Here is a 22,441-nt window from a genome sequence, read left to right as displayed (position 1 = left end):
ATATTTTGACTGTGTTTTTATTATTTCACTTTAGTTGTAAATCTTTTGTAGTTATTGTTTGGACAGCCAAGTTTCATCCATTTGTTTTTTTTTTCAAATATTTTTGAAGTAAGCTCAGAGCATGGAGGTATCCTTGACAATCCTGTGAGTGGGAACCGCCCCTTCAGCAGCCAGCGAACAGGAACTGTAACATTACACTGAAAGGAATTCAGGAGAAAATCATACTGACCGGACCAAAGTATACTTACCTGCACCCTTACACCAAGAGGGAGGGAGGGAGGGAGCCAGAATCCGCATAGGTTTTCATTGAATGATCCGCCAAGATCAGCTCAAGAAAAAGAAAATGCAAATGTGAGAAATGCTGAGCAGCCCCTGCAATCATCTCACATCTTAGGGTCCCCCCACAGGTCACATTCACCACTGGGAAACTGCTGGATGCATTGGCTGCAGGTTAACTTTGCCTAAAATATTTATTAGCCACATTAAAATAACATTTCACTTATTTGAACATTCGGAGACATGACTTTTTCATTTATTTCTTTTAATAGTGACCAGAGAATCACCCAGGATGTGGAAAGATTTCTTAACAGTTTCAGAAAATCTGTCATTGTTTTTATTATTTCACCGTTCACCATTGGATATTATACCTACCAATGCTACAAAAGGTACTAACATTTAGGAAATTATTGCCATATCACTCAATCACACCAGTCTGCATCAACAGAAGCATATGTATTAATATTATTTATGTAATGTTTAAAACAAGAGCAGCAGTGTTTTACTGGGATTTAAAACCACGAGGCGCTGTGAGTTTTTTGAACGGCTTCGAAAACATTCCTGGCAAAGCGTGTGTCAAGAGAGTTCATAACAATGATGCTTTTGTGAACGTTGGAAATTAGCATACGAGAAAAACAGTAAACACTGCATACTAATAAGGAGGAGGTTTTATTGGGTTTTATGCCACTGCACATGATGTTTTATCGACCATTTGATAGGTCAATGGGCTTATGAATTATTAGTGCATTTTTGAATAAGTAGTAGTGATTAAAAAATAATAATACCATCCATTGCTTACATCAAAGCACAGAGACATAAATAAACATCTTTATTAGCATTAAAACATGACCTAAGCTGGGCCAACCAGCTTTATGAACTGCATACCCAAGTTTGTGCCCCATAATGAATGAATAAGGGATGGTGGCATCTTAGTATTGTCTGTTGAGAAACTGCGTAGTAGCTGCATGATAATGTCCTCTACTGACTAGAAAAGCAGATCTTAGAAAGGGTCATTGGAATCCAAAGAGAAAATTAGGGATAACCAAGCATTTTTCAGGGAAAAAGTATTTTAGCTTCAATTTTCTATTAATTTTGGATCCCAACAGTCCTTGGTAAGCCTTGGAAAATCATAATAATAATAATAATAATAATAATAATAATAATAATAATAATAATAATAATAATAATAATAATAATAATAATAATAATAATAATAATAATAATAATAATAATAATAATGCTCTTTATTCATTTATTTTTCCACCTTCGTTTTGGTGGAAAGAGATACAAATGTATGTACCGCTAATAGTGAACCAAACAAGATTGGCATGTAAGATCTCATACTATCTGCCTAAAGCGAGGACCAACTATGGCAAATTTAACATTCGTTTTTTTGGAGCTAAAGTTTGGAATTCCATTGAAAAGTCATTAAAATCCAAGAGTCGTACCTGTTTCAAAGTCCTCTTAAAAGAATCGCTTATCTCCAACTACTGACTGGCTCATTGATGTACTTTATGTGTGTGAATGGTAAATCGTGTCCTTAGTTCTATTTTAATGTAGGGTATTTGCAAATTTTTCCGCTTGGCCCAGCCACTTAGCTCGATTAGCTTGCTATTTCTAAGTGGCTGTGCCCTCTTCCTTAGTAATTTTTCTTTCTTGAATTTATGTAACACTGTATAATTTCTGGGCACGAATAAAGATTGTTGTTGTTGTTGTTGTTGAACCCGATTGTCAGTGCTTGAGTTTGCTATGAGAGAATCTGGGATCAAACATGGCTGCCAAATGTATTTTCAATTGATCCTGAAAAAAGTTTAGTGAAGACAGAAATCAAGGATGTGTCATGTAAGCATTTTGCAGCAGATCTACCAGGGTCTTTACCATATTCTACCCTTTTAAATATTGTTGGGACAAGGTTGAGATGATTATTATAAAGCCACAGAGCGCAGAGGAGTCAAATTTGTTGCAAATGAGCGGCTAAATTCTCCAGCGCAAACCGATTTTGTTCATTTAAATAACCCCAAGCTGGCTATGCATCGGAAAGTGCTCTTACCGTAAGCTACGGTAATGCGCGCACAGTCATTGATGCATGCGGCTTGTGTCTTGGGGTTAATCGTTCAACAGATGCATAATAAGATCCCATGATGCTTTGTTAGATCACATTCTTGTATTTAAATCAACAAAATTGGTTTAATCCGGAGAATTTCGCTGCTCACTTACAACAAATTTGACTCCTCTGTGCCCTGTGTTAAGCTAACACTGTTAATGTTACTAGAGATTTTTAGGGTTTTAAGTACAGGTGTTTGTTTTAGTTCAGGGTATCTTGGTCCACTGCTAATCTATGGCTACTTCATTGCTGGAACAATAATTAACAAGCTGATAATGACACCAGTCATTACTCTGGTTTTTAAACAAGAAAAATTGGAAGGTGACTTCAGGTATGTACTTAAAAATTTATTAATTAATCAATCAATCAATAAAAATAATATTATATTTATTTAATGGTATGGTACATTGTACTTTAGTGGAGAGTGGAGAGGCTGGACTTGAGGACAACAGCCGAACAGTCTCCACACCTCACTAAAATATAATAATATAATATACCAGATAATACGATCAGTGATCGTTCATGAACTGCTGGTCAAATGAGCAGTCATTAAAATTTTGAAAGCAAGTTGTTCAGTTGGTGTAGAGAACACTCATCTCCCACCAATGTGGCCTGGGTTCGATTCCCAGATTAGGAGTCCTTGCTCTTGTCCTTGCTCCGAGAGGTTTTTCTCTGAGTACTCCGGTTTTCCCCTCTCCTCAAAAACCAACATTTCCAAATTCCAATTCGATCTGGAGAGTGTCCTCATGCTGTAAGGCACATTTGATCATCTCATCATGGAAGTTTGCACTATACAAATTGACAAATTTGTTATTTTTATTATTATTGATCATTTGGTCATACTGTCGCATTAGCAAAACTTAAGAACTCTGAGGATAGCCCACATGCAAATTGGTCTTCTTTCAGTCATTATTTTTATTTACTTTTGAACAGGTTTAAGCACATGCAAGTCAGGGCTAATGCAGAGTCCATAGCATTTTACAGATCTGGTAGCTTGGAGGAAAGAAAATCAAGCTCAAAATTACAGGTAGACGATTCTCACTGTTTGCTTTATTTTATTTTATTCACCACGACATACATTCGTAAAAAATTACAGTGAATAATAGACTAGGATGTTACATAAGTTTACAGTGAATAATAATTGTAATTTAAGAAGAAGTAAGAAGTGGCGAGGAGACCTCAAGAAACCCCCAGGCTTATACTGAGAGGTCTCCTCGGAGATATGTTAGGACTGTAAGACTAGTAAAGACATTGTATTTAAATTTTTTAACATACGGTGGTAAGACTATAAAGATGCATAATAGAGTCGGACGTTTCATACAATTAACTGAGGAAATCAAGAAGCTTTGTTTTGAAGGTGGATAGACTAGGGGAAGACGTTTGTTATACACATGTTGATTTGAACAAAATTTAGCACTTGTTATAAATGAAACACACTTGATTAGGGAAAAACACTTACATAGGAATGTAAACTTGTCTACTCAATGCAAGTAATTCTATAATTTAAGAGGGAAAGCCCAGGGCCTGCAATGTTTGAAAGCTGATTAACGCTCATATCCACGATTAAAAGTTAATCTAGATTTCCATCTTGCTAGTTAAAAATATAGTTTTAAAGGTTAATTTCAATCTAATGGTAAAGGAAAGTCTATGTCAAAAGTGTGGGACTAATATCGTTTGGAAAAATGTAAATATTAATTATACATGTATGTAAGTTATAAAACTCAAATCAAAGTTCGCCTTAACCCAGGATTAGCTTAATTGGTCATTCAACAATTGGGCCCAGGACTCTAGAAGCAGGGAATGAAAATATACTGTCACATATATTGAGTGCATTAATGATCATTAAAGGGACAGTATCACGCTATTTTTAGTAACACATTGAAAATCGGAAAGACGCTATTCGGTGGATAGCAGCCAAGATATAATGTCAAAATTCAATTAAAAGACTATCAGAATGCAAAGGCTCTATCCACGGATATTTTCGCCAGCAGATGACCAAGGTAGAGTGGGGTTCAAATTTGAAAATGTCTGGCGGACGTTTTCAAATTTCGTTGTTGTAACGCACTAAAAATCGCCGGTTGTACTATATTTTGGTTCAACCTTTCATCTTAGAATCACTATTAATATTTCTTTAAATTAGCGATTGAGAAATTAATTAACACACTGTTCAAAGTTTAAATTTAGTGAATTGTGGCCAAAAATCATGATATCTCCCATCAATCTGCCATGATAATGCCCCTTTAATCTTTGCTTTGTTGCAGACTCTTCTTCAAACCCAGCAACGGCTTATAAACTATCAAAGCTTTATTTTCTGTGAGTTACTTACCAGTAAATAAGAGGCTAATAAAGAACATAAAATATACATAGAGAGTACAAAATGAATTACCATATTTATTCGATTAAGCACCCACCTTCGAATAAGTGCCCATGCACCTCGAATAACCGCCCACCCTGAAAGCCCAAAAAGTTTGTAAGTGCCCAGCCTCGAATAAGCACCCACCCCACCCCTCTCCCAATAAAAAAACACATTTCTGTACTAGCACTATCCAATTGCGAAGTAAGAGGAGCATCAGTTGTGTTCCAAAATTTGTTTTAGATATGGTGGTCAATGAACTTTTATATTGTTTATGCCTTCTTTATGATAGCTTTTGCACTTTGTTTTGTTTTTGTTAAAGCGAAATAAACTTTTTATGCCTTGTTAAATGCAATTCTCTCAAAATGCCCTCGCTTGCTGAAAATGTTGGGAAAGTTATAAGCCCCCACCCTCGAATAAGCGCCCACCTTGAATAAGTGCCCATCCTCATGGCCCCAAAATTAAATAAACACCCAGGGCGGTTAATCGAATAAATACAATATTTGATAAGAATAATATTTTTTTATTTGCATGAAATAATTTGATAAAGTAGAATAAAAAAAGGTTAATTTGCTACTCAGGGTGCAATCCCTTGAGCCAGTGATAATTGCTACTGCTTTAGTCCGACCAGTAAAATTATTGTCTTGTATATTAATTATTTTGCAAAGTGTCAACCAACTGGTCTTTTGTCCGTGAAAGTCTTTTCAATCAGCGTCTTCTCTAAAGACTATAAGTTTCCATGCAGAGAAAATTTTGACCCTTTCACTCACTTGAAGTGAAGATCAACAGTATTGCTATAGATACATTGGTTAATGGTTAATTTAATCCATATACTCAACTGGCATTATCAGCTTCTTTGGTGGTAAGGTCAGGGACCTGCCTGTGACACCCCTGAAGCCCTTGCAGGGAGGTGGAATTGTCATTCCTCTCCACTCCACTCCCCTACCCCACTCCACCTTTATTTTAATCAGCAATCAAGTACTGATTGTTGGCAGTCAAACCAGCCTTTTGCTGGTAGGTGTTTCTGTACCCTCTCCCCCCCCCCCCCCCCCCCACCTCGCCCCAAAAGCAAAGTTTCAAATTGAAATGTTCACTAGCTTTTATTTTGCTTTGATCTTTTTAGTTTCCATAAATGTCTTTGATTATCTGGGAGCAATCCTCAGTTACTTAATAATTGCCATTGCCATCTTTGGTGGAAAGTATGATGACTTGTCTTCAGTTGAAATTAGTGGAGTGATTAGTAAGGTAAGTTGCTTATTGGAGGTGGTCGCTTACAAGAGGTCAGACCACAGGGGGTCTAATTTTTCAGTCATTTAGTTCATTTTTTAGGGGGACAAGTGCATATAATTATAACTCAGAGATAACCCAAACTTCAACACAGTAATATCATTTTAGATGCCATAACTCGGAAATATCCTGTTATGTCACCTTGCGCTTATTTCATTTCTGCAAATTGTAGTCCATGTATATCCGGTCTGAAACTCTGTAGCCATCTTTAAGATGACACTTAAAACATTTCGTTTTTCTGAACATTTTAAACCTTAGGTTGATATCTTTGTCACATAATTTATTTAATTAGTTACATCTTTAAGCTATTTGTGTTACCTTTTTTTAGTCTTAGTTACTGTAAGCACATTCAAACTTTTAAATGCACTTTCAAGAACCTTTTATTAATATTATTATTATTATTATTATTATTATTATTATTATTATTATTATTATTATTATTATTATGAAGCAGTACCTTTGTTTGTCCAAGTAATGCCAACAAAAACAATTATTTTTAATTTAGGTTCTGACAGAATTCTGAACTAATATTAAGAGTGTTTGCATCTTTTCTTTGAAATTGCAGAACTCATTTTTTGCCATGTACCTGATCAACTGTTGTACCAAGCTGATTGACTTGTCTATGGATATTTCCAACATAGCCGGATTTGTTCACAGGTAGTGTATCAATGCTGTGGAACTGCCCTGTGTGCCTGCAAGGGGCTAAGGTATAAATGTGTCAACTTGAGGTCACAGGGACCACTTATACATGGCAGTGGCCGTGATCATCGTTATTAATAATGGTAATTGAACTGAGTGGAGGGCAATTTGGTCTGAAATCATACAGATCACATGAATTCAAAATCCAACAAGCGCGCAGTGCGAGTTTGATTTGAAATCACAAGTATGATTTCAGACCAAAATTGCATGACACAAAGTTCATTTATCACAGACTTTATTACACCTATTTTGAAATCACAGAGTTTTATTGTCAATATTAATATTCTATTTTTGTTACTTCATTTCCATTTTGATAGGCTAAAGAAAGGATGCGATTTAGAGCAAAAAATGGTGCAATTTGGGAATAAATTGCACTGTTGAGAGCCAATCAGATTGCAAGGATCACCAGTGATTTCAAAATGGGTTTAATAAAGGCCTTAATAATTTATTATTAATGCCATGTGGTGCATGTGGAAACCTGCCTTAGGAAGTTTTGCAAGTTTTTTGTTTTGTTTTGCAAAATTATTAATGTGACTAAGTATAGTATCTTCAATGAACCTTCGATGTTGTTTAAAGCTGTTCTTTCCTTTTACAGACTGGGACAACTTTTTGAATATTTTGCTGAAAGTGATTCTGAACAGAAGCGGAAAGAAAGTCAAGGTTCTTTACGGTAATGGCTCGTTATTTTTTAAATCCTTCATTAACGGACTATTTATTTCTTGTTTAGCCTATGAACAGGCTCCCAAGGGGGGTATAGGGAGGAGAGAAAAATCAAGTGTGGTCTGGAGTGAGAAAGAAAGGGAGGGACGCTCTCTCCCTTTCTTTTTTCTCACCCCAGGCTGCACTCGGCTTGCTCCACTCGCCGATTTTTCTCTTCCCATATGCCCAACTTTGGGAGCCTATTCACAGACTACTTCTTCTTCTCACTTTTTTTTTTATTTTGCTCTGTTGATCTTGTTAATTGAGACAAGGACATTTATCCAAACACAGAAGTGTGCTAGTCAGTAGGGCAGGTGGTTGAGGTTTTCCTTCATTCTGGACCAACATTTTGGGGTTTGCTGAGTGAAAGACAAACCACAGAAAATACGTCCAACATTTATCTGATTCAACTGTTGGTTTCATCTGCTTTAAAGCTACAGTCGAGTGGTATAAATGCCTCCTTTGACAGAGTAAAATGCACCACACAAAGCACTGTTCGGTAACTTTGATTTGAATGGTAATGCTGGTGGATTCCTTCCACATACACAAAATGTACAGCCACCTTAATTGTACAGCGTAATAAAGAGCACCACAGGATAGTGCTTCTCGGGAGCTTTCACTTGAATGGTCACACACTTGGCATGACCCGTGGACAATAAGTAAGTACTTAAGGAATTCACCACGGGCTCTCAAGTTGGAACCTTGTAGAGCATCTTGTAAAAAAAACAGCACCATAAGAAAGTACAGCTCAGTAGCTTTCATTGGAATGGTCACACTTAAGGATTTCATCCACAGACTCAAAAGTTAGAGCCACCTAATACAGATCCACAGGAAAGTACTGCTCAGTAGCTTTCATGTGAATAAAAGCGTTTGTACAGCATCTGGAAAGTCCAGTAACTGCGAGGACACCAATAATGGTTGCGATGGAGATTAACAGTCATTTTGTGGGAAATGAAGAGCTTATGGCGGATGATCGTTCTTTTCTATTTGTTGTAGAGATGAAACCCTGGCCTGTGAAGGTAGCAACTACATATTCAAGCTCAGTGGTGTGTCATATGCTCCACCAAACTGCGCAGATCCCCTGGTCAGAGGTAACATGTTTAGTATGTTTATTTGAAATTTCTAGAAACATGTTTGGGCAGTTATTGTAAATAGCCATATTGTAAGTGTAGGTGATTTGATTAAATTTTCTTTTTTGCTTTTTAGAGGGCCACAAGCTCGTCAGTAATTTTAGTTGCTGTTAAGTATCACCCTCTTAAAATAAGTCATATCTTACCTTACCTATACACTATTATAGCTTCTTCTTCTGAAAGTCCATAGCACTTCCTTAGAATAATTGCTGGTGATTATTCCAACTCGCTTTAAATGTCAAATGTAGGTGAAGTTTCCTGGGGTTGAATTCTTGGAGACCTCACCCAAGTTTAGAAAGAGAAAGAAAATGTTTTCTTACTGTGTTTACGTCCTTCCTAAAACGCCCCATCAGGAAATTTCATGTCCTAGTCGTGCAGTGACGGCAAAGAAATATACCAAAAAGTGTAATGCACGTGCAGAGTTGTTGTTTTGGTTTTTAAGCCAATTGCGTTTTGCCGTTCTCGGCGCCGTCACCGTAGTTGTTGCTAAAGCTCGCTATTCAACAACAACAACAACACTTTACTAAAACAGACAGTTACAAGCTGGTTATATACCTACCTATTCAGGCTAACTGAATGAACTTTGCCCTTTTTTAGATCTAGATTTGGAAATAAGTCATGGCAGGAACCTTCTTATAACTGGATGTACAGGTGAAGTACACTGCTTAATCTCTACTGTGATTGAATCATTTGATTGTTTTTAGAAAAGCAAGCTGAAAGTAAAAGTTGAAAACCAATTTAAGACGTGTAGCAAGTGGATCATGGCCCAGAAAAACATTGCACGCCTTTGCAACATGGCAGACGTTTAACAGTTAAAGGAGGATCCGTGACAGAAAATCAAAGTGCCAAATAATAATTGAAGAAAAATCCATATGTTTCGGGTTTAGCCTTTTTTCAGTGGATTAACGTCAGTTATCCTGCAAAATCGCACGGAATATCGCCTGATACTCAGCCGACGAGGCAGTAGGCCGAGTAGGCTAAAATCGGGGGACATTCCGCAGGATTTCGCAGGATTATTGTATTATTATTCAACACATTAATAACAAAGCACGGTTATATTGCAGAAAAGCTGGAAACGATCTTTGTTTTGCATTTTTTCTCCCCAACACACGAAATTACGTTTATTGAAGGATACACTTTGACTACGGACGAAGAATATTCTTTCACCATGATTATATTTGGGCAGTACGTGTTACAATGTGTTGAACAGTAAAACATAAATGAACAAGGCAAGTGCCTGTAAGTTTCTATAAATATGCCAGAAAAATTTTAAAGGGAGAGTTTCACGGTTCGGCGCATGCGCGAGCGATAACGTAAACGCTGTCAAGCCAATTGTTTTTGGACCAATTAGAAGCGAGTACACAATACCGGCGGGATACGGCGGGCAAGTCTTGTAACTTGCTGGCATAAAAATAAAACTCACCGGCCAGTGTTTCGGTCACGTTTCAGAAAGAAACAAAAAGGTTGTCCATGTAAAACACATGGGGATTTTTGCAGCGCCGCTTCGTGAATGTCCCATGACATTCAAGAAATGCCAGAACTTTTGCGAACGTATATAGTTTTATTTTAGTACAATGTCGATATCTCGCGGCATCGACCTTCTTTTATTACGCGCGGTTCGAAAAGCCGAGAAGCTCCCTCAAACTTACGTACTTAAATCCAGTATTTCGTCAGCATTCAGTGATAAACTTACTATAATGTGTACGCTCGATAGCCTGATTTTATTAGACCAACGAGAGGGCGAAGAACGAGAAATGCGCAAGCTTCAAGAAGCGATGCGATCGTTTAGTAACAACACTGAGCGTCCTTCCAAGATGCTTGAATGCATTTGAGAAAACTCTGCCATGGTGGCAAATCAAAACTGCGTTTGCCATTCGCAATGACCATAATTTTATAGATAAATGAATACCTTACAATAGTTTTAGTAGTTTGCCGCAAATCTCTTGGATTTTTTTTCTACTGCCCGCTATTCGAGCCCGCTAATAGACGACTACAACGAACGCCCACATTTGATCTCGTATTTATTCGCTTCGCGTCTCAGTGTTGTACAATTTTTTCCATCCAAAGCAAAACACTGACGTTTGATGCTGTTTGTCCTTCGAATTCTCCGTTTTTGACAGTTGACTTCCATATGAACAAACAGTACGATTGAAATCTAGAAAATCCTCGCGAGTTCATCCAAAGCCAGTTGGTGACCTTTGCCATTTCCAGCGAAAGCAGATGTGTCGCGAAATCGTTGTCTGTTTTAAACAGACTTATCTCTTTACCAATTTTCCACGTTTGGTGGACGTATCTTGTTAACCACACAGGATTTCTACGCCACTCCACTCTGTCCGCTTTAACTTCTGTGCTTCCAGAGAGTCCACAGAACGTCCCGTCGCCGGTCGGCCGCGACGTCTCCTTGCCGATCCATCGACAAAAATGTCGTTTTCGGATGCTAAAACACTTTTAACCTTACAAAAATCGAACTTATATTTACAACAGGAAACAAAGATTATAAAAAGTGAAGAACGAAGAGCGGATGATCCAAATTCGGGCGCGATTTCAACAGATTGTTCCACCACAAGGTCGCATCGAATTTAGTGTCGACCCGTACAATTTATTTTTGAGCCGGTCTGCTCGCGCATGCGCTTGACCGTGAAACTCGGCCTTTAACTACCACAAAAAAAGAGTCTGATGTGATTTATTGAAGTTGTAGATCGAAACATTTTCTTATGGAATTTTCTTTTGTAGGAAGTGGAAAAAGTTCTTTGTTTAGAATTCTCAGTGGCATATGGAGCCCTATGTCAGGTAGGAATACCGTCATCTTATAATTAGCGATTTTTTTTACCCTCTCTACATTTGTGCTGTGGAAAGCAAGTTAGTATTGCTTTACTCGGTGTTTTTTTATGTGGGTTAATTTTAGCGAAGCTTAAACAGTGATTTAAAATAATAAAGCTTTTGACCAACCATTTCTTTGGTGTCATGTTTAGTCTGCATCATATTTTGACCTTGCAATCTTCGGCGTTTATAATTTCATTACAGGTGATGTCCTGAGGTTTCTTCCGTTCAGTCCTAAGACAGTGTTCTTTTTACCACAAAAGTCATTTATCACGGATGGTACATTACGACAACAGGTAACACTTTATTCTTTAGAAACAACCCTGGGTATCAGTGGTTTTCTTGTACACTTTTGTGAAGCTTTCGTTGATTGAAAAAGTAACGGTTGCTACTTGGAAGGGCGGGAAAATATGTAAGCGGTGCCAAGCGCGGGAAAACATGCAACGGGTGCCAAGCGCGGAAAAACATGTAACGGGTGCCAAGCGCGGGAAAACATGTAACCGGTGCCAAGCGCGGGAAAACATGCAGCCGGTACCAAGCGCGGGAAAACATGCAGCCGGTACCAAGCGAGGGAAACAGGCAATGGTGCCAAGCGCGGGAAAATGCGTTAAGGCCGAGTCACGGTCGATAGCGGTTTATATACTTGAGATTGCTCAGATAAATGACTTGACTTGACTCGATAGAGCAGTAAATATTGCGGATTGTTTTAAGTTGCTTAACGAGTATTATGTTCTTAATATTCAGTCACTTTTTTTTCATTTTTAGATTACATATCCTTTTGAAGATTATGTCTTTCGAGGTGACTGCGAATCAGGTATCACAAAAGTTGTAGCAGGCAGAGATCAAGGCCGGGTTGTTCGAAGCACGATTAGCGCTAATCCAGGTTAACTACCGTAGCAACTTATAGATTTTGTTCCCAGTTAACTCAGGACTTAGTTCTAATCGAGCTTTAAACAAATCGGCCCTGCTAATTAAAAAATTCAACATCTATCTATATTTCTCACCACATGGTAAAACTTTTGTCTGTTGTGTGACAGCTACATAATTATTATTGTCCAGGCCCCAGTTGTTAATTCAAAGAGCGGATAACTTGATATCCAGCGGATAAAATGTATTGGTTGGAGTACATTTTATCCGCTGGATAGCGATTTATTGACTCTTTGAGCAATGGGGGCCATTCTTGCTGATTTTACTTCCTTCTGTCTTTCTCAGTGGGTGAAGAAAACGAAAAACTTATTGAGATACTGGAAACCGTTGGACTCGTAAGTATCTTTGCAAATACGAATTTTAAAGGATACTTGATGCTGCCAGTTAATAAAATGAAGTCATATCCGCGACCTCTCTTATTCAGACGTCTCTGTTTCGGGAAAAAATAAAATAAAATGAAATAAATAAATTAAGTGCCGAAGTATTCAGCACTATTGTGCTAATTGGGGACACTGTAAATCAGTGAAATAAATATACAAACTGAACATAACATTTGTTAAAAATCCCAACTGGTGGGAGGCAAACCAGTTGGCTATTTACAAAGCGTGGCCTTGGATTTGAAAACGGGGCTACCGTGAAACAAAACCAAGTAGTCAGAGCGGGATTTGAAAACGGGGCTACCGTGAAACAAATCCAAGTTTGTCAGAGCGGGATTTGAAAACGGGGCTATCGTGAAATAAATCCAAGAGGTCAGAGCCGGATTTGAGTCCAGCGCCGAACCATTAGGCCACACCGCCCCCATCTAAACTTAAATTCCTTGTTAGAATTGACAATTTCATTCTAATTGGCCAGTGGTAAACGAAGCCAACGCAAAGTTGTGAAAACGATGTAAAAAGGACATACATCTACATCGAAAAAATATAATAACTGCTTGGCTTTTGACTTTCTCATCTTACAGAGAACTCTGTGCACAAGAGTCGGTGGTCTGGATAACCCAGTGGATTCCAACTGGTGAGACAAAAACTTCGACAACCGTAATAAACAAAGTTTTGCTAATCAATTTTATCACTAGGATTTTTATCAGGAGAATTAGACGGAGGGCGTTTCCGTAGAAGTAGAGAAGAAGAATTCTTATGTACTACTGGTTTCTGCCAATAAAGTAATTTTTTTTAGGATGAAACGTTATCGGTTGAATGCAGTTTTGACTCCTCAATTATTCCAATAATTGGTATTATTTATAGCACGGTAGAAGAGCAAAGAAGCACTTACTTTGTTGATCAAAACTAAACCTTCTTTTCCATTCTTCACCGACGCAGCACCACTGACAGTAACCAGTACACCTTCTAGCGATTTCGGAACGAAAATAGGTAATAAAACTGCACCAAAACGCATACCAAGTATTATCATTCCTGAATGGGTCCCAAACACCGTACCCTAAAACTTTTCACTTTGTTTGTTGTAGGGAAGACATGTTGTCTCCTGGAGAAATGCAGAGGCTTTCATTTGCTCGTCTGTTCTATCACCGGCCACTTGTAGCGCGTGAGTAATTTTCGTTATCATTAATTTTCGTTACCGATTTTCGTTACCGTGCTCGTAATCGAACAAACTAATGCATCCTTTCCCCGAAAGTGCTCCCTTACATTTCAAAGTAAGAATGAATTAGCGTCTCTAAATTTTAAGGCTTATCTTATCTTACCTTTGAACGAATGCTATTCGGAATTTTGCTGTGATTTTGCAGTACAACCCATACGTAATCAGTTTTCTTGGCTCGTTCAAGGACTAATTTCGCTAAACAACGTGGCAGTTTCTATGAGGCTTAAATGCTTAAATGCTCTGTCAATGGACATCAGATCCTTGTTGTTCAAAGAACGCATTACTTTAGAGCGGTTTGCATTCAAGTGTGGGAAACCAAAACCAAACAAATTACTCTGGCCAATCACAAGAGACGTAAACAGCCCAATGAACCAATCACAATCGAAACAAATACATGTAACCGGCGCCAAGCGCGGGAAAACACGTGCGGCTAAGTCGACCACGTGGTTTTGCTTTTCATTGGTTGAGAAAGTGGAGCGAGTTTTACGAACCAATCACAGAGCTTAGTTTTAAAGCAAACGCGAATTACTTTCGACACTCACTTGAAAACCGCTCTATCAATTGGACAAATCATTATCCTTAGGATAACATGAACTGATTGGGTGGTTGTGTTTCTTCAGTTCTTGATGAAGCTACGAGTGCGTTGGACGTCCCCTCGGAGACCAGACTGTACTCCGTATGTAAGCGTCTGGAAATCACAGTTGTGAGTGTTGGACATAGGGAATCTCTCGTAAAGGTGCGTTCAAGGTTTCTTCATCAGAGACAACTTGCTACCCCTGCGCTATTTTTGGGTTTACTTAAAGGGCTTGGCGCATGTGCATTTTTGGCCTTGAAATCGTAATTTGTTCAAATCATCTCTGCTTGGCAAACAGACTTGATATCGTGTAACCAACATAGTTTTATGTTTAGTTTTTCTTCTCTTTTTTTTTTTTTTTTTTTAATCTGGAGACCTTTTTAAGAAGAATTAACCCGTTATTTTTCCCCAAAACCGAAACTAGCTAACAGTAAAATAATTTGTATTCTTTTCTGTTTTAGCATAAACAAACGAAAATCATCCAAACATCGACTATTCTTTTGTGTGATCTTAAAAGTAATAAGAAAATTCTTCTAAAATTAATTTTGTTTCTTACAGTTGATATCCTGTTTGTATGCCAAAATAGACCCTTATCACTCGGCGGCCATGTTAAGTCTCGGAGAAATAAAAAGCTTTGTTTTCGCACGGCAAGCCTCGCCCAGACGCGAATTCAGTGCGAGGCTTGCCGTGCAAAAACAAGCTTTTATTCTCCCAATACTCAATATGACCGCCGTGTGATAAAGGTCTATTGAGCTGATTTGGAAAACGTCGGATTTCAGGCCCAAAAATGAAGTACATACACCCTTCTTGCTTCAGCGTTTCATTTGTTTAATTTGTGATTTCCATCATGAAAAGATTTAAACGCTAATTCTCCCTTTTTGTTTCTCAGCTTCACGACTACAATTTGAAATTGGATGGAGAAGGAGGATGGGAGTTCAAGGAAATTGAACACGATGCAGATTAATTTATTAAGGCGTGTGCACGAGAACGAGGTTAGGTACATTAGAACGAGGCAACCCTGTGCTGTGTGATACTCGACAGTGTTTGAATTTCTGCGATCGAAAAATCAAGTAATATGTAATGAATTTACCTAAGAAATTATTTTCAACCAAATTGAAATATTTTTTAGAATTCATTCCAAATTACACTTTCATTTTCATAGTAAAATTGAGAAATTGAAAAAATCTTTTGTTTTGTAGCTTATGCATTAACGAAATCTTAAAGTAATGCAGTGATATCGGAAAGCCATAATGGTTGAAAAGCGTAACTCACTTTTTTCCAAAAGCGTGCGAATATTTAATCTCGTAGTACCATATTTGGAAAATGAATACCAAATGAATAAACCAATCAAATCGCACAGTTTCTGCCCAAGTGTTCGTGTTTTGTTTAAAAAGGCGGCTTTTCCAATTGTGTTTCACAAGTTTTATTTATTCACAACAGAACCTTAAGTTATAACTAGGCTGGCTTGTAAATAGCGAAGAGCTAATAGCGGCAAGCCAGACTGTACACAAAATAATTAATTTTTTTTAACATTACATACAACAATAACAATGATAATTTGTGAAGAGGTTCTAAGCTAGAAAAAGAATATTCACACGCTGTGAGCACACGTTACATGTTTCAACCCCCTTGTGAGTTTTCTGGTGATCTAAGTTGTAGAATTACCAAGTATATTAGCTAGTTAATTGATTATGAAATAGTACATATGAAATTAACTCATGTCAATGATTTGTATTCATTTGTTATTTATCTCCAGGCGTTTAGTGAGTGCTTTTTCATTGTTTGTTCGTTTAGTTCGGTTTGTTTGTTTTAGTGGTTTTTGCACTAAACAGCCAACTTGTCCCCAGGGCCGGTTTTTCGAAAGCCGTTTAACGCTAATCTACGATTAAAAGTTAATCGAGGTTTTCATCTCGCTCTTTAAAAGTGGTTTTAAAGCCTAATTTCAAAGCTAAAGGTAGAGAAACAAAACTGAAGGCCAAAAATCTTTTGGAAGAATTTTTACCGATTAATAATTGAACTTGAATGAAAGTTGTTATTAATCCAGGATTAGCTTAATCGGGCTTTGAACAACTGGGCCCAGGGTGTCAGGGTGCGGGACGAACAGACTTGCTGGTAATGAGTCTGCGAGAACGCTAATCGAGCCTAAAGTTACGTAACGAACTCTTTTTTGTGTGTCTTTTTAAGTTACATTGGTAACAGGAGTTTCTGTCATGATTACTAGTATTTGAATTATTGTATAATTTTTTGTTATGCCTAAAATATTTTCATAAAACGTCACTTTTGTAGCCTTATGCAGACTTCCTTTCGAAGTCGATAATTAACAATGAAACGAACTGGTATACGTACTGTTTGAGTGTTTTATAGTAAAATAATAAGATTTTGCTACAACATTGCCTTAAATGAGATATATCTTTATTGCAGTTCAGCTGACTCCAGTTTTTCTGGGGAATTGCTTAACTTGTATGGGAATAAGCGGTTTCTTAAAACGGCTTTGAGTTTATTGGCATCATCCGTAAAAGTCAATTTTTATGTCCTGTCTACGTCCGAAACAGGTTTTAACCAGGAAAGGGTAAACATCCAAAACAAACAGTTTGTTTCGCTTTTTAAAGAATATAATGTGGTTGGCCAAATATGAAGGAACATTTGGACACAATTGCGGAAAATTGGTGTCCACATACAGTGCTGTATTATTCCCCAGTGACTTTAAATCTACACACGCCAATTGCAACAATTCATTGGCTTGTTGCGCTATGGGCTAACGAGGAAACTGTTATGGTTTTTTTCCCTCAGTAGCTCCCCTCTCCTCCCCTCTTCTCTCCCCTCCCCCTCCCCTCCCCTTTCCTCTTCTGTCCCCTCCTTTCCTTTCTTTTCCATTTCTTTCCTTTCCCCTCCCCTCCCCTCCCCTCTCTTCTCCACCGCTCTTTCCCCCTCCCCTCTCCTCGTATTTCCTCCCTCCCCCCTCTCCTCTTCTCTCCCCTCCCCCTCCCCTCCCCTCTCCTCTTCTCTCCCCTTCTTTTCTTATTTTTCCATTCCTTTCCTCTCCCCCCCTCTCCTCCCCTCCTTTTTTTTCTCTTCCTTTTACTCCATACTCGCTAGGATAAAATAATAAGATCTCGTGATCGCGGATATTTCATTGTAGCGTGACGTTAGTAACCGAAAGGAAATCTTCCATCAAATAGGAAACGTCAACAGGTTATTTACGACACAAACTGTTTATTTTGCCTTAGCCCCCTTGGGCCACCGCCTCCTGTTTGTAATTCGCAAAAGGGAAAGACCTGTCGCAAAATGAGAGCTTTAATTTCCTTCCTTGTGCTGTTGCTGGCAGTTGCATCAGTTATATCCAAGCAAATTAGCTTTCAAAACTGCACTGAGTCACGAGAGCTAGGAGAGATCACATCCATTGATCTTACGCCTTGTGATCAAGACCCCTGCATCCTCAAACTGGGAAGCAACGAGACGGTCACGATTAACTTCATCCCGCACGAAGTTGTTACCTCAGCAGAGATAAACGCGTATGCCATCTTTGGATCAGAGCGAATACCTCTCCCTGTTCCAGAGCGTGATGCTTGCCAAGGACACGGGCTGACTTGTCCACTCAAGAGTGGTGTTCCGGTTGAATTTGTGTACACGATTTATCTCTCTCCGGATTTCCCAAGCGGGATAAAATTACAGCTCAAAGTGGAGTTCATGGATCAAGACAATACCTCTCTAATCTGTGGAATCGTCAGTTTGCAAATCGCCTGAGTGACCTTTTGAATTGTTTTTGTTTTGTCGAGTACATTTGCTCACGGACGAGTTAGAGGGCGTGCTAGATTTTTCAACTAATGACAGAGTGAAGGCGTTTGTTTTGGCCTTGTAATTTTACTGGGAAACAATTGCTTAATCTGTTTTGCAGTCAAAATATTTAATTAGAAAACCTTTCGTGAGTTTCTCCAAAGTAACGTGATGTCTTGTTGTTAGTTGCCGCGTCGGCAATTTACGCGCGCGTGCATCAGTACGCTTCTACACGCGCGTCTACACGCACGCGGGCGGAAGTGAATTTGATAAGTGGAGGAAAACAGTTGGACATGAAGGTATTGTGTGTAAACGAAAAGGACGGGAAATAAGTTTCAACAGTAGATCAAAACATGTAGTTTTTAATAACGTCTTGTTCGGTAAGATGAAAAACTTGTGATCGATTAAATAACACTAATATTTACACAATGTACTCCAAACATGGAGATACGGCAAGTCCACTCCCATTTCTTGTTATGAATTCTACGCCGAGTCAATTTTAGATTTACAAATGTATGAGAAAACATTTCATTTGGTTTCTAATCGATGAAAACCTTGAACTACATGTGCATCTTTTTGTCTGCTTCGTAGCCATTGGTTAGGTTGTCACGCAACGCTCCAGTCGAGGAGTGTTGCGTGATGGCTCCAAGAACGTTGTGTGACGGCCCAATGGACAGCTGCTTGAATTGTTTTTGCACCGCCATTGTCTCAGAGAGTCTGTTGCAGTGGCTTAACATTTAAAGTTTCATCGGTTATTCTTTCATAACCGTTTCGACTTCGCCAAGACGACACAAAGCAGCCAGCTAACAGTACGAGAAGGATTCCCAGCACCACGATACCCAGAGGCCATGCCATGTGGGTTAGCACCAATTTATTGTAGCTTTCTTTCGAGGCTTTCTGGCGAACGATCTGATCTGGATCCTTGGGATTGTAATAGCACAAAAGGGGAGTTCCTATAGGATTACCACTTTGAAAAGACTGCAGAAGGTGCGGCTTGGCTTCAGTTTTTTTCATGCATTCCTCTGGCTCATAAGTGCACTGAAAATATAACAGGTCCAAAATAAAGTAACATGTCTGGTTACATGCAAGGACAAAAAACTAAAAAAAAAAAAAAAAAAACCCACCCACTCACCCCGCCCGCTTCCCCACCGCAAAACCAACCATGACTTTGTGAAATGTTTACTGAATAAAAGCCTTGCCGAGGCCCAGCAACTTATTTTTAGTGAAACAAAAGGACGTTGGAAATACTTTTATCAGGCCCTCAAGAACCACGACCCCATCGGGCGAAAAGCCAGCAAAAGCGCACATGAAAACTAGTCTCGTGTTTCTAGCGGTCGTTCAAAACACTCGCAAGCGCGCGTGAGCACTAGGAGAGACTACTACCCTGACGGGCAGTCAGCTGGAAAAGACAACAGGTTCGTGTATGTTTTCTTCCGTTAAAGAAAAGGGACTTCTTGTAGCCTACGCATGGCAGTTTTGGGGCGATGGTTTCAATTCAAGGAGCTTAGCATTTTTTTTTATAAAAGACGGAGCGAATAGGGATCAGAGGGCAACCTTATTTTAAAAATGCCGATCTGCTGCGGCAAATCCACACAAACAATACAGCGAATATGTTTAACGTAAAAATAAAAATAAACCTTGCTTATTTTTTCTCCATAAAATAACTTGCTACGCTACGGGAAGACATTTTTAGTGGTATCAACCAGCGATCAAACAACATTCTCTCCCCCTCCCACCTCCCCATCCCCCACCCCCGGGGCATTTGAACTTTTCTTTTTGTTCAAATTCCTACCCTTAAATGTCAGATTTGAACGTTAAAAAAGTCCTTTTCAAGTGAACCATTCGTTAACAAAGGAACTCCAAAATTCCAACAACAACAAAATTAACGGTACGCACGTATTCCGCCACTGACCAAAAGATAACAGAAATTATGCACGTATTTCGCCGAGGTCAAAGATTTTTTTCTTTGACCTAATTATAAACAAACCAAATTTTCTCCACAAAGCTAGCAAGCCTGGGGAACTATACGGACAGAAGTCCTCGCTTAAGCACTCAAAAATAATTTCATTTCATTTCTAGGTAAAATCCGGTTGAAATTCCCCACCCGGGGCACGGCACGTAGTCAACCCCCTGGGGTATGCCCGGGAGGGGATCTTGAAGTTTCATTTTGTAAGCCGTCCAGTTGGCATGCTTTTCGTACTGGGCGGGGAGTCGGGAGTGATTGCGGCTTCTTCTCGAAGAAGTATATTTTCACGCTATTTTAAAAGAAACAGATTTTGCTTCACATCAATAGAACTGTGATATTTCAAGCCCTCACCTCTGTCAATCTATCTATATATTATACTTTTATGGTTTATAAATAGGGGAGTACATGCAATGTTAGAAAGTATGGAGAGAACTTAACCCCAAAGAATTAATCATATTTCTGGTGATTAGATAGTGACGATAAATTTGCAGTAGGAAGAACCTACTACAGATTTGGTTTAGAAAGGGTCAGTACAGCACTTCCGCGATTCCGTAAAAATCCCATCCTTCCCTCATCAGGTCCCTTCCTGATTGATACATCAGCATGCAAATGGTTTCATAAAAACGCTTATTAACCGTGTCCCGTTTTATCGTCGGCACTGTAAAAATTTTCCTAACAAATGTACATACCTGTTGATGGAGGTTGTAAAAATCTTTGGATAACAAACGAGGCTTCGCCTTCTTGCTTTGCAACTTCGATTCGTTTCCACACAAGACGTAAACCCTCAAACAAGGATAACTCTTATCATCGTGTTTGCTGCACTTCTGTTTCGCGTCCATGTCACCAGTGGCAATAGTACAGTTTATTTCTTTAAACTTCTGTTCCTCGCAAGCGGGCCATAAATTATGCACTTCGACAACGACAAGACAGGCAGCACCAACAAGGAATATTCCAATTCCGGCTAAAATTGTTACTTCTCCTTTGCTGCAGCGCATTTTCAACGACTTTTGCGAGACATAAAACTAGTTCAGGTGAGGTGCGCGGTCTGGCACACATGAACTGAATAAGACTCGGGAAAAGACTGATTTGTTGGGAAATATTACATTTTATACGTCGAAATTGATATCCCCATTGCGTAAATGCGTAAATACACTCGATCAATCAAACAATCAATCAATCAACATTCATGTACAGGCATACAATTGCATAACTTCGATCACGCTATTATTCTTGAAATCACGCCAGATAAAAAGAGTTTTGAGACTTTCTTCCCTTCTCACGTTGGAGCCCGAAACATAAGAAAAGGTTGGCAAAGATCTTAACAATTTATGCTGATGTAATAGAACACAGCATAGCATTTTATATATTTCATTGACTTTGGCTGACATTGTTTTGAATGCAGGGAGCCACGTGACGTCAAGCGTGACGCAGCAGAATAAACTGTGGCACCTTTTCTTTCCGGATCACCTGATTGGACAACACATTGCAAAACTTTATACCAGGCTTGTACTGGTCTGCGTGAAATCTGCCGTGCTATAAGTCCGTTCGCTTAACCTTGCCTATAAAATGGTGGAAAGGAAGCAAAGCAGAAACAATGTAGAGCGTGAAATTAATTTAGTAGTGTACAATATTTCGGCTGGCCCATACCAGCCTTCTTTTAGGTATACAATGGAAAATGGAAAAATTACAAACGCTATTGTGAAATAATGTAATACAATATAATGGACAATAACAGAAGATATATAAACAAATAATATTGAAAAGGTTTCGTCGAGGGCAATTGGCCCATTAGGTTCTACCGTGTTTGCTTGTATAATGACTAGTGACTATAATAAGAGCTGCTTCCCTCGTATTTTACAAATATAGCATTTAAAGCCGGGAATAGCTTGTTAGAAGTCAACCAGACGGACTAGTCTATTTATCTCATCACTGGGACGTTTTTGTGGAAGGGAAATTCGAAGAGGACAGCTGGGAAATAGGAGACTGTGATTTGTAGAATGCCCGGAAATATAGTCGTTTGTGTTTCTGTGTCAATTGGGTGGGTGAAGACCCTTGATTTTAGAAAACAAAACATTAGACGATAGAAATACAAATCGAAACAATAACAAATATAGTCAACTTTCGACTTGCGGACACCTCGTTTTTACGGACAGCAGGGGTACAGACGTTTGACTTGAATAAAATTCCCGCTATTACGGACTCTCGCTATTAAGGACACAAACTCGCGGTCCCGAGGGTG

The 22,441-nt window shown here is 38.8% G+C and overlaps 3 protein-coding genes across 5 annotated transcripts in view; 2 read left to right on the top strand and 1 right to left on the bottom strand.

Moving 5' to 3' along the window:
- Nucleotides 1-16,850, top strand: part of LOC146478467 (lysosomal cobalamin transporter ABCD4-like) — a 50,152-nt gene extending 33,302 nt beyond the window's left edge. Inside the window, exons 5-21 of one of the 3 annotated variants that reach the window (XM_085112024.1) lie at nucleotides 549-665; nucleotides 2,586-2,711; nucleotides 3,314-3,407; nucleotides 4,642-4,693; nucleotides 5,857-5,978; nucleotides 6,586-6,677; nucleotides 7,315-7,389; nucleotides 8,409-8,509; nucleotides 9,146-9,199; nucleotides 11,282-11,338; nucleotides 11,573-11,664; nucleotides 12,134-12,182; nucleotides 12,581-12,630; nucleotides 13,254-13,306; nucleotides 13,758-13,834; nucleotides 14,509-14,624; nucleotides 15,352-16,850. In XM_085112024.1, coding sequence (XP_084968150.1) covers nucleotides 549-665; nucleotides 2,586-2,711; nucleotides 3,314-3,407; nucleotides 4,642-4,693; nucleotides 5,857-5,978; nucleotides 6,586-6,677; nucleotides 7,315-7,389; nucleotides 8,409-8,509; nucleotides 9,146-9,199; nucleotides 11,282-11,338; nucleotides 11,573-11,664; nucleotides 12,134-12,182; nucleotides 12,581-12,630; nucleotides 13,254-13,306; nucleotides 13,758-13,834; nucleotides 14,509-14,624; nucleotides 15,352-15,426 — 1,402 coding nt within the window. In that variant the 3' untranslated portion in view covers nucleotides 15,427-16,850. The remainder of the gene's footprint in view (nucleotides 1-548; nucleotides 666-2,585; nucleotides 2,712-3,313; nucleotides 3,408-4,641; nucleotides 4,694-5,856; nucleotides 5,979-6,585; nucleotides 6,678-7,314; nucleotides 7,390-8,408; nucleotides 8,510-9,145; nucleotides 9,200-11,281; nucleotides 11,339-11,572; nucleotides 11,665-12,133; nucleotides 12,183-12,580; nucleotides 12,631-13,253; nucleotides 13,307-13,757; nucleotides 13,835-14,508; nucleotides 14,625-15,351) is intronic. The other 2 variants (XM_085112025.1, XM_085112026.1) reach the window with 2 other exon arrangements.
- The window catches only part of LOC146478468 (lysosomal cobalamin transporter ABCD4-like), a 47,543-nt gene extending 30,693 nt beyond the window's left edge, over nucleotides 1-16,850 (top strand). Inside the window, exon 21 of the transcript XR_014865125.1 lies at nucleotides 16,551-16,850. The gene's annotated coding sequence lies outside the window, so the exon portion shown is untranslated. The remainder of the gene's footprint in view (nucleotides 1-16,550) is intronic.
- Nucleotides 16,851-18,582: 1,732 nt separating this feature from the next.
- Nucleotides 18,583-21,309, bottom strand: LOC146478466 (uncharacterized). The gene is made up of 2 exons (XM_085112052.1): nucleotides 20,892-21,309; nucleotides 18,583-19,274 (listed from the first exon to the last, which is right to left on the bottom strand). The coding sequence occupies exons 1-2, from the start codon at nucleotides 21,195-21,197 to the stop codon at nucleotides 18,945-18,947; spliced, it is 636 nt and encodes a 211-aa protein (XP_084968178.1). The 5' UTR covers nucleotides 21,198-21,309; the 3' UTR covers nucleotides 18,583-18,944.
- Between the last annotated feature and the right edge of the window lie 1,132 nt (nucleotides 21,310-22,441).

Source organism: Pavona decussata, unplaced genomic scaffold, assembly GCF_977016875.1.
Source record: "Pavona decussata unplaced genomic scaffold, jaPavDecu1.1 SCAFFOLD_64, whole genome shotgun sequence".
NCBI classification, from domain to species: domain Eukaryota; kingdom Metazoa; phylum Cnidaria; class Anthozoa; order Scleractinia; family Agariciidae; genus Pavona; species Pavona decussata.
This window is presented reverse-complemented; position numbering and strand designations above follow the sequence as displayed.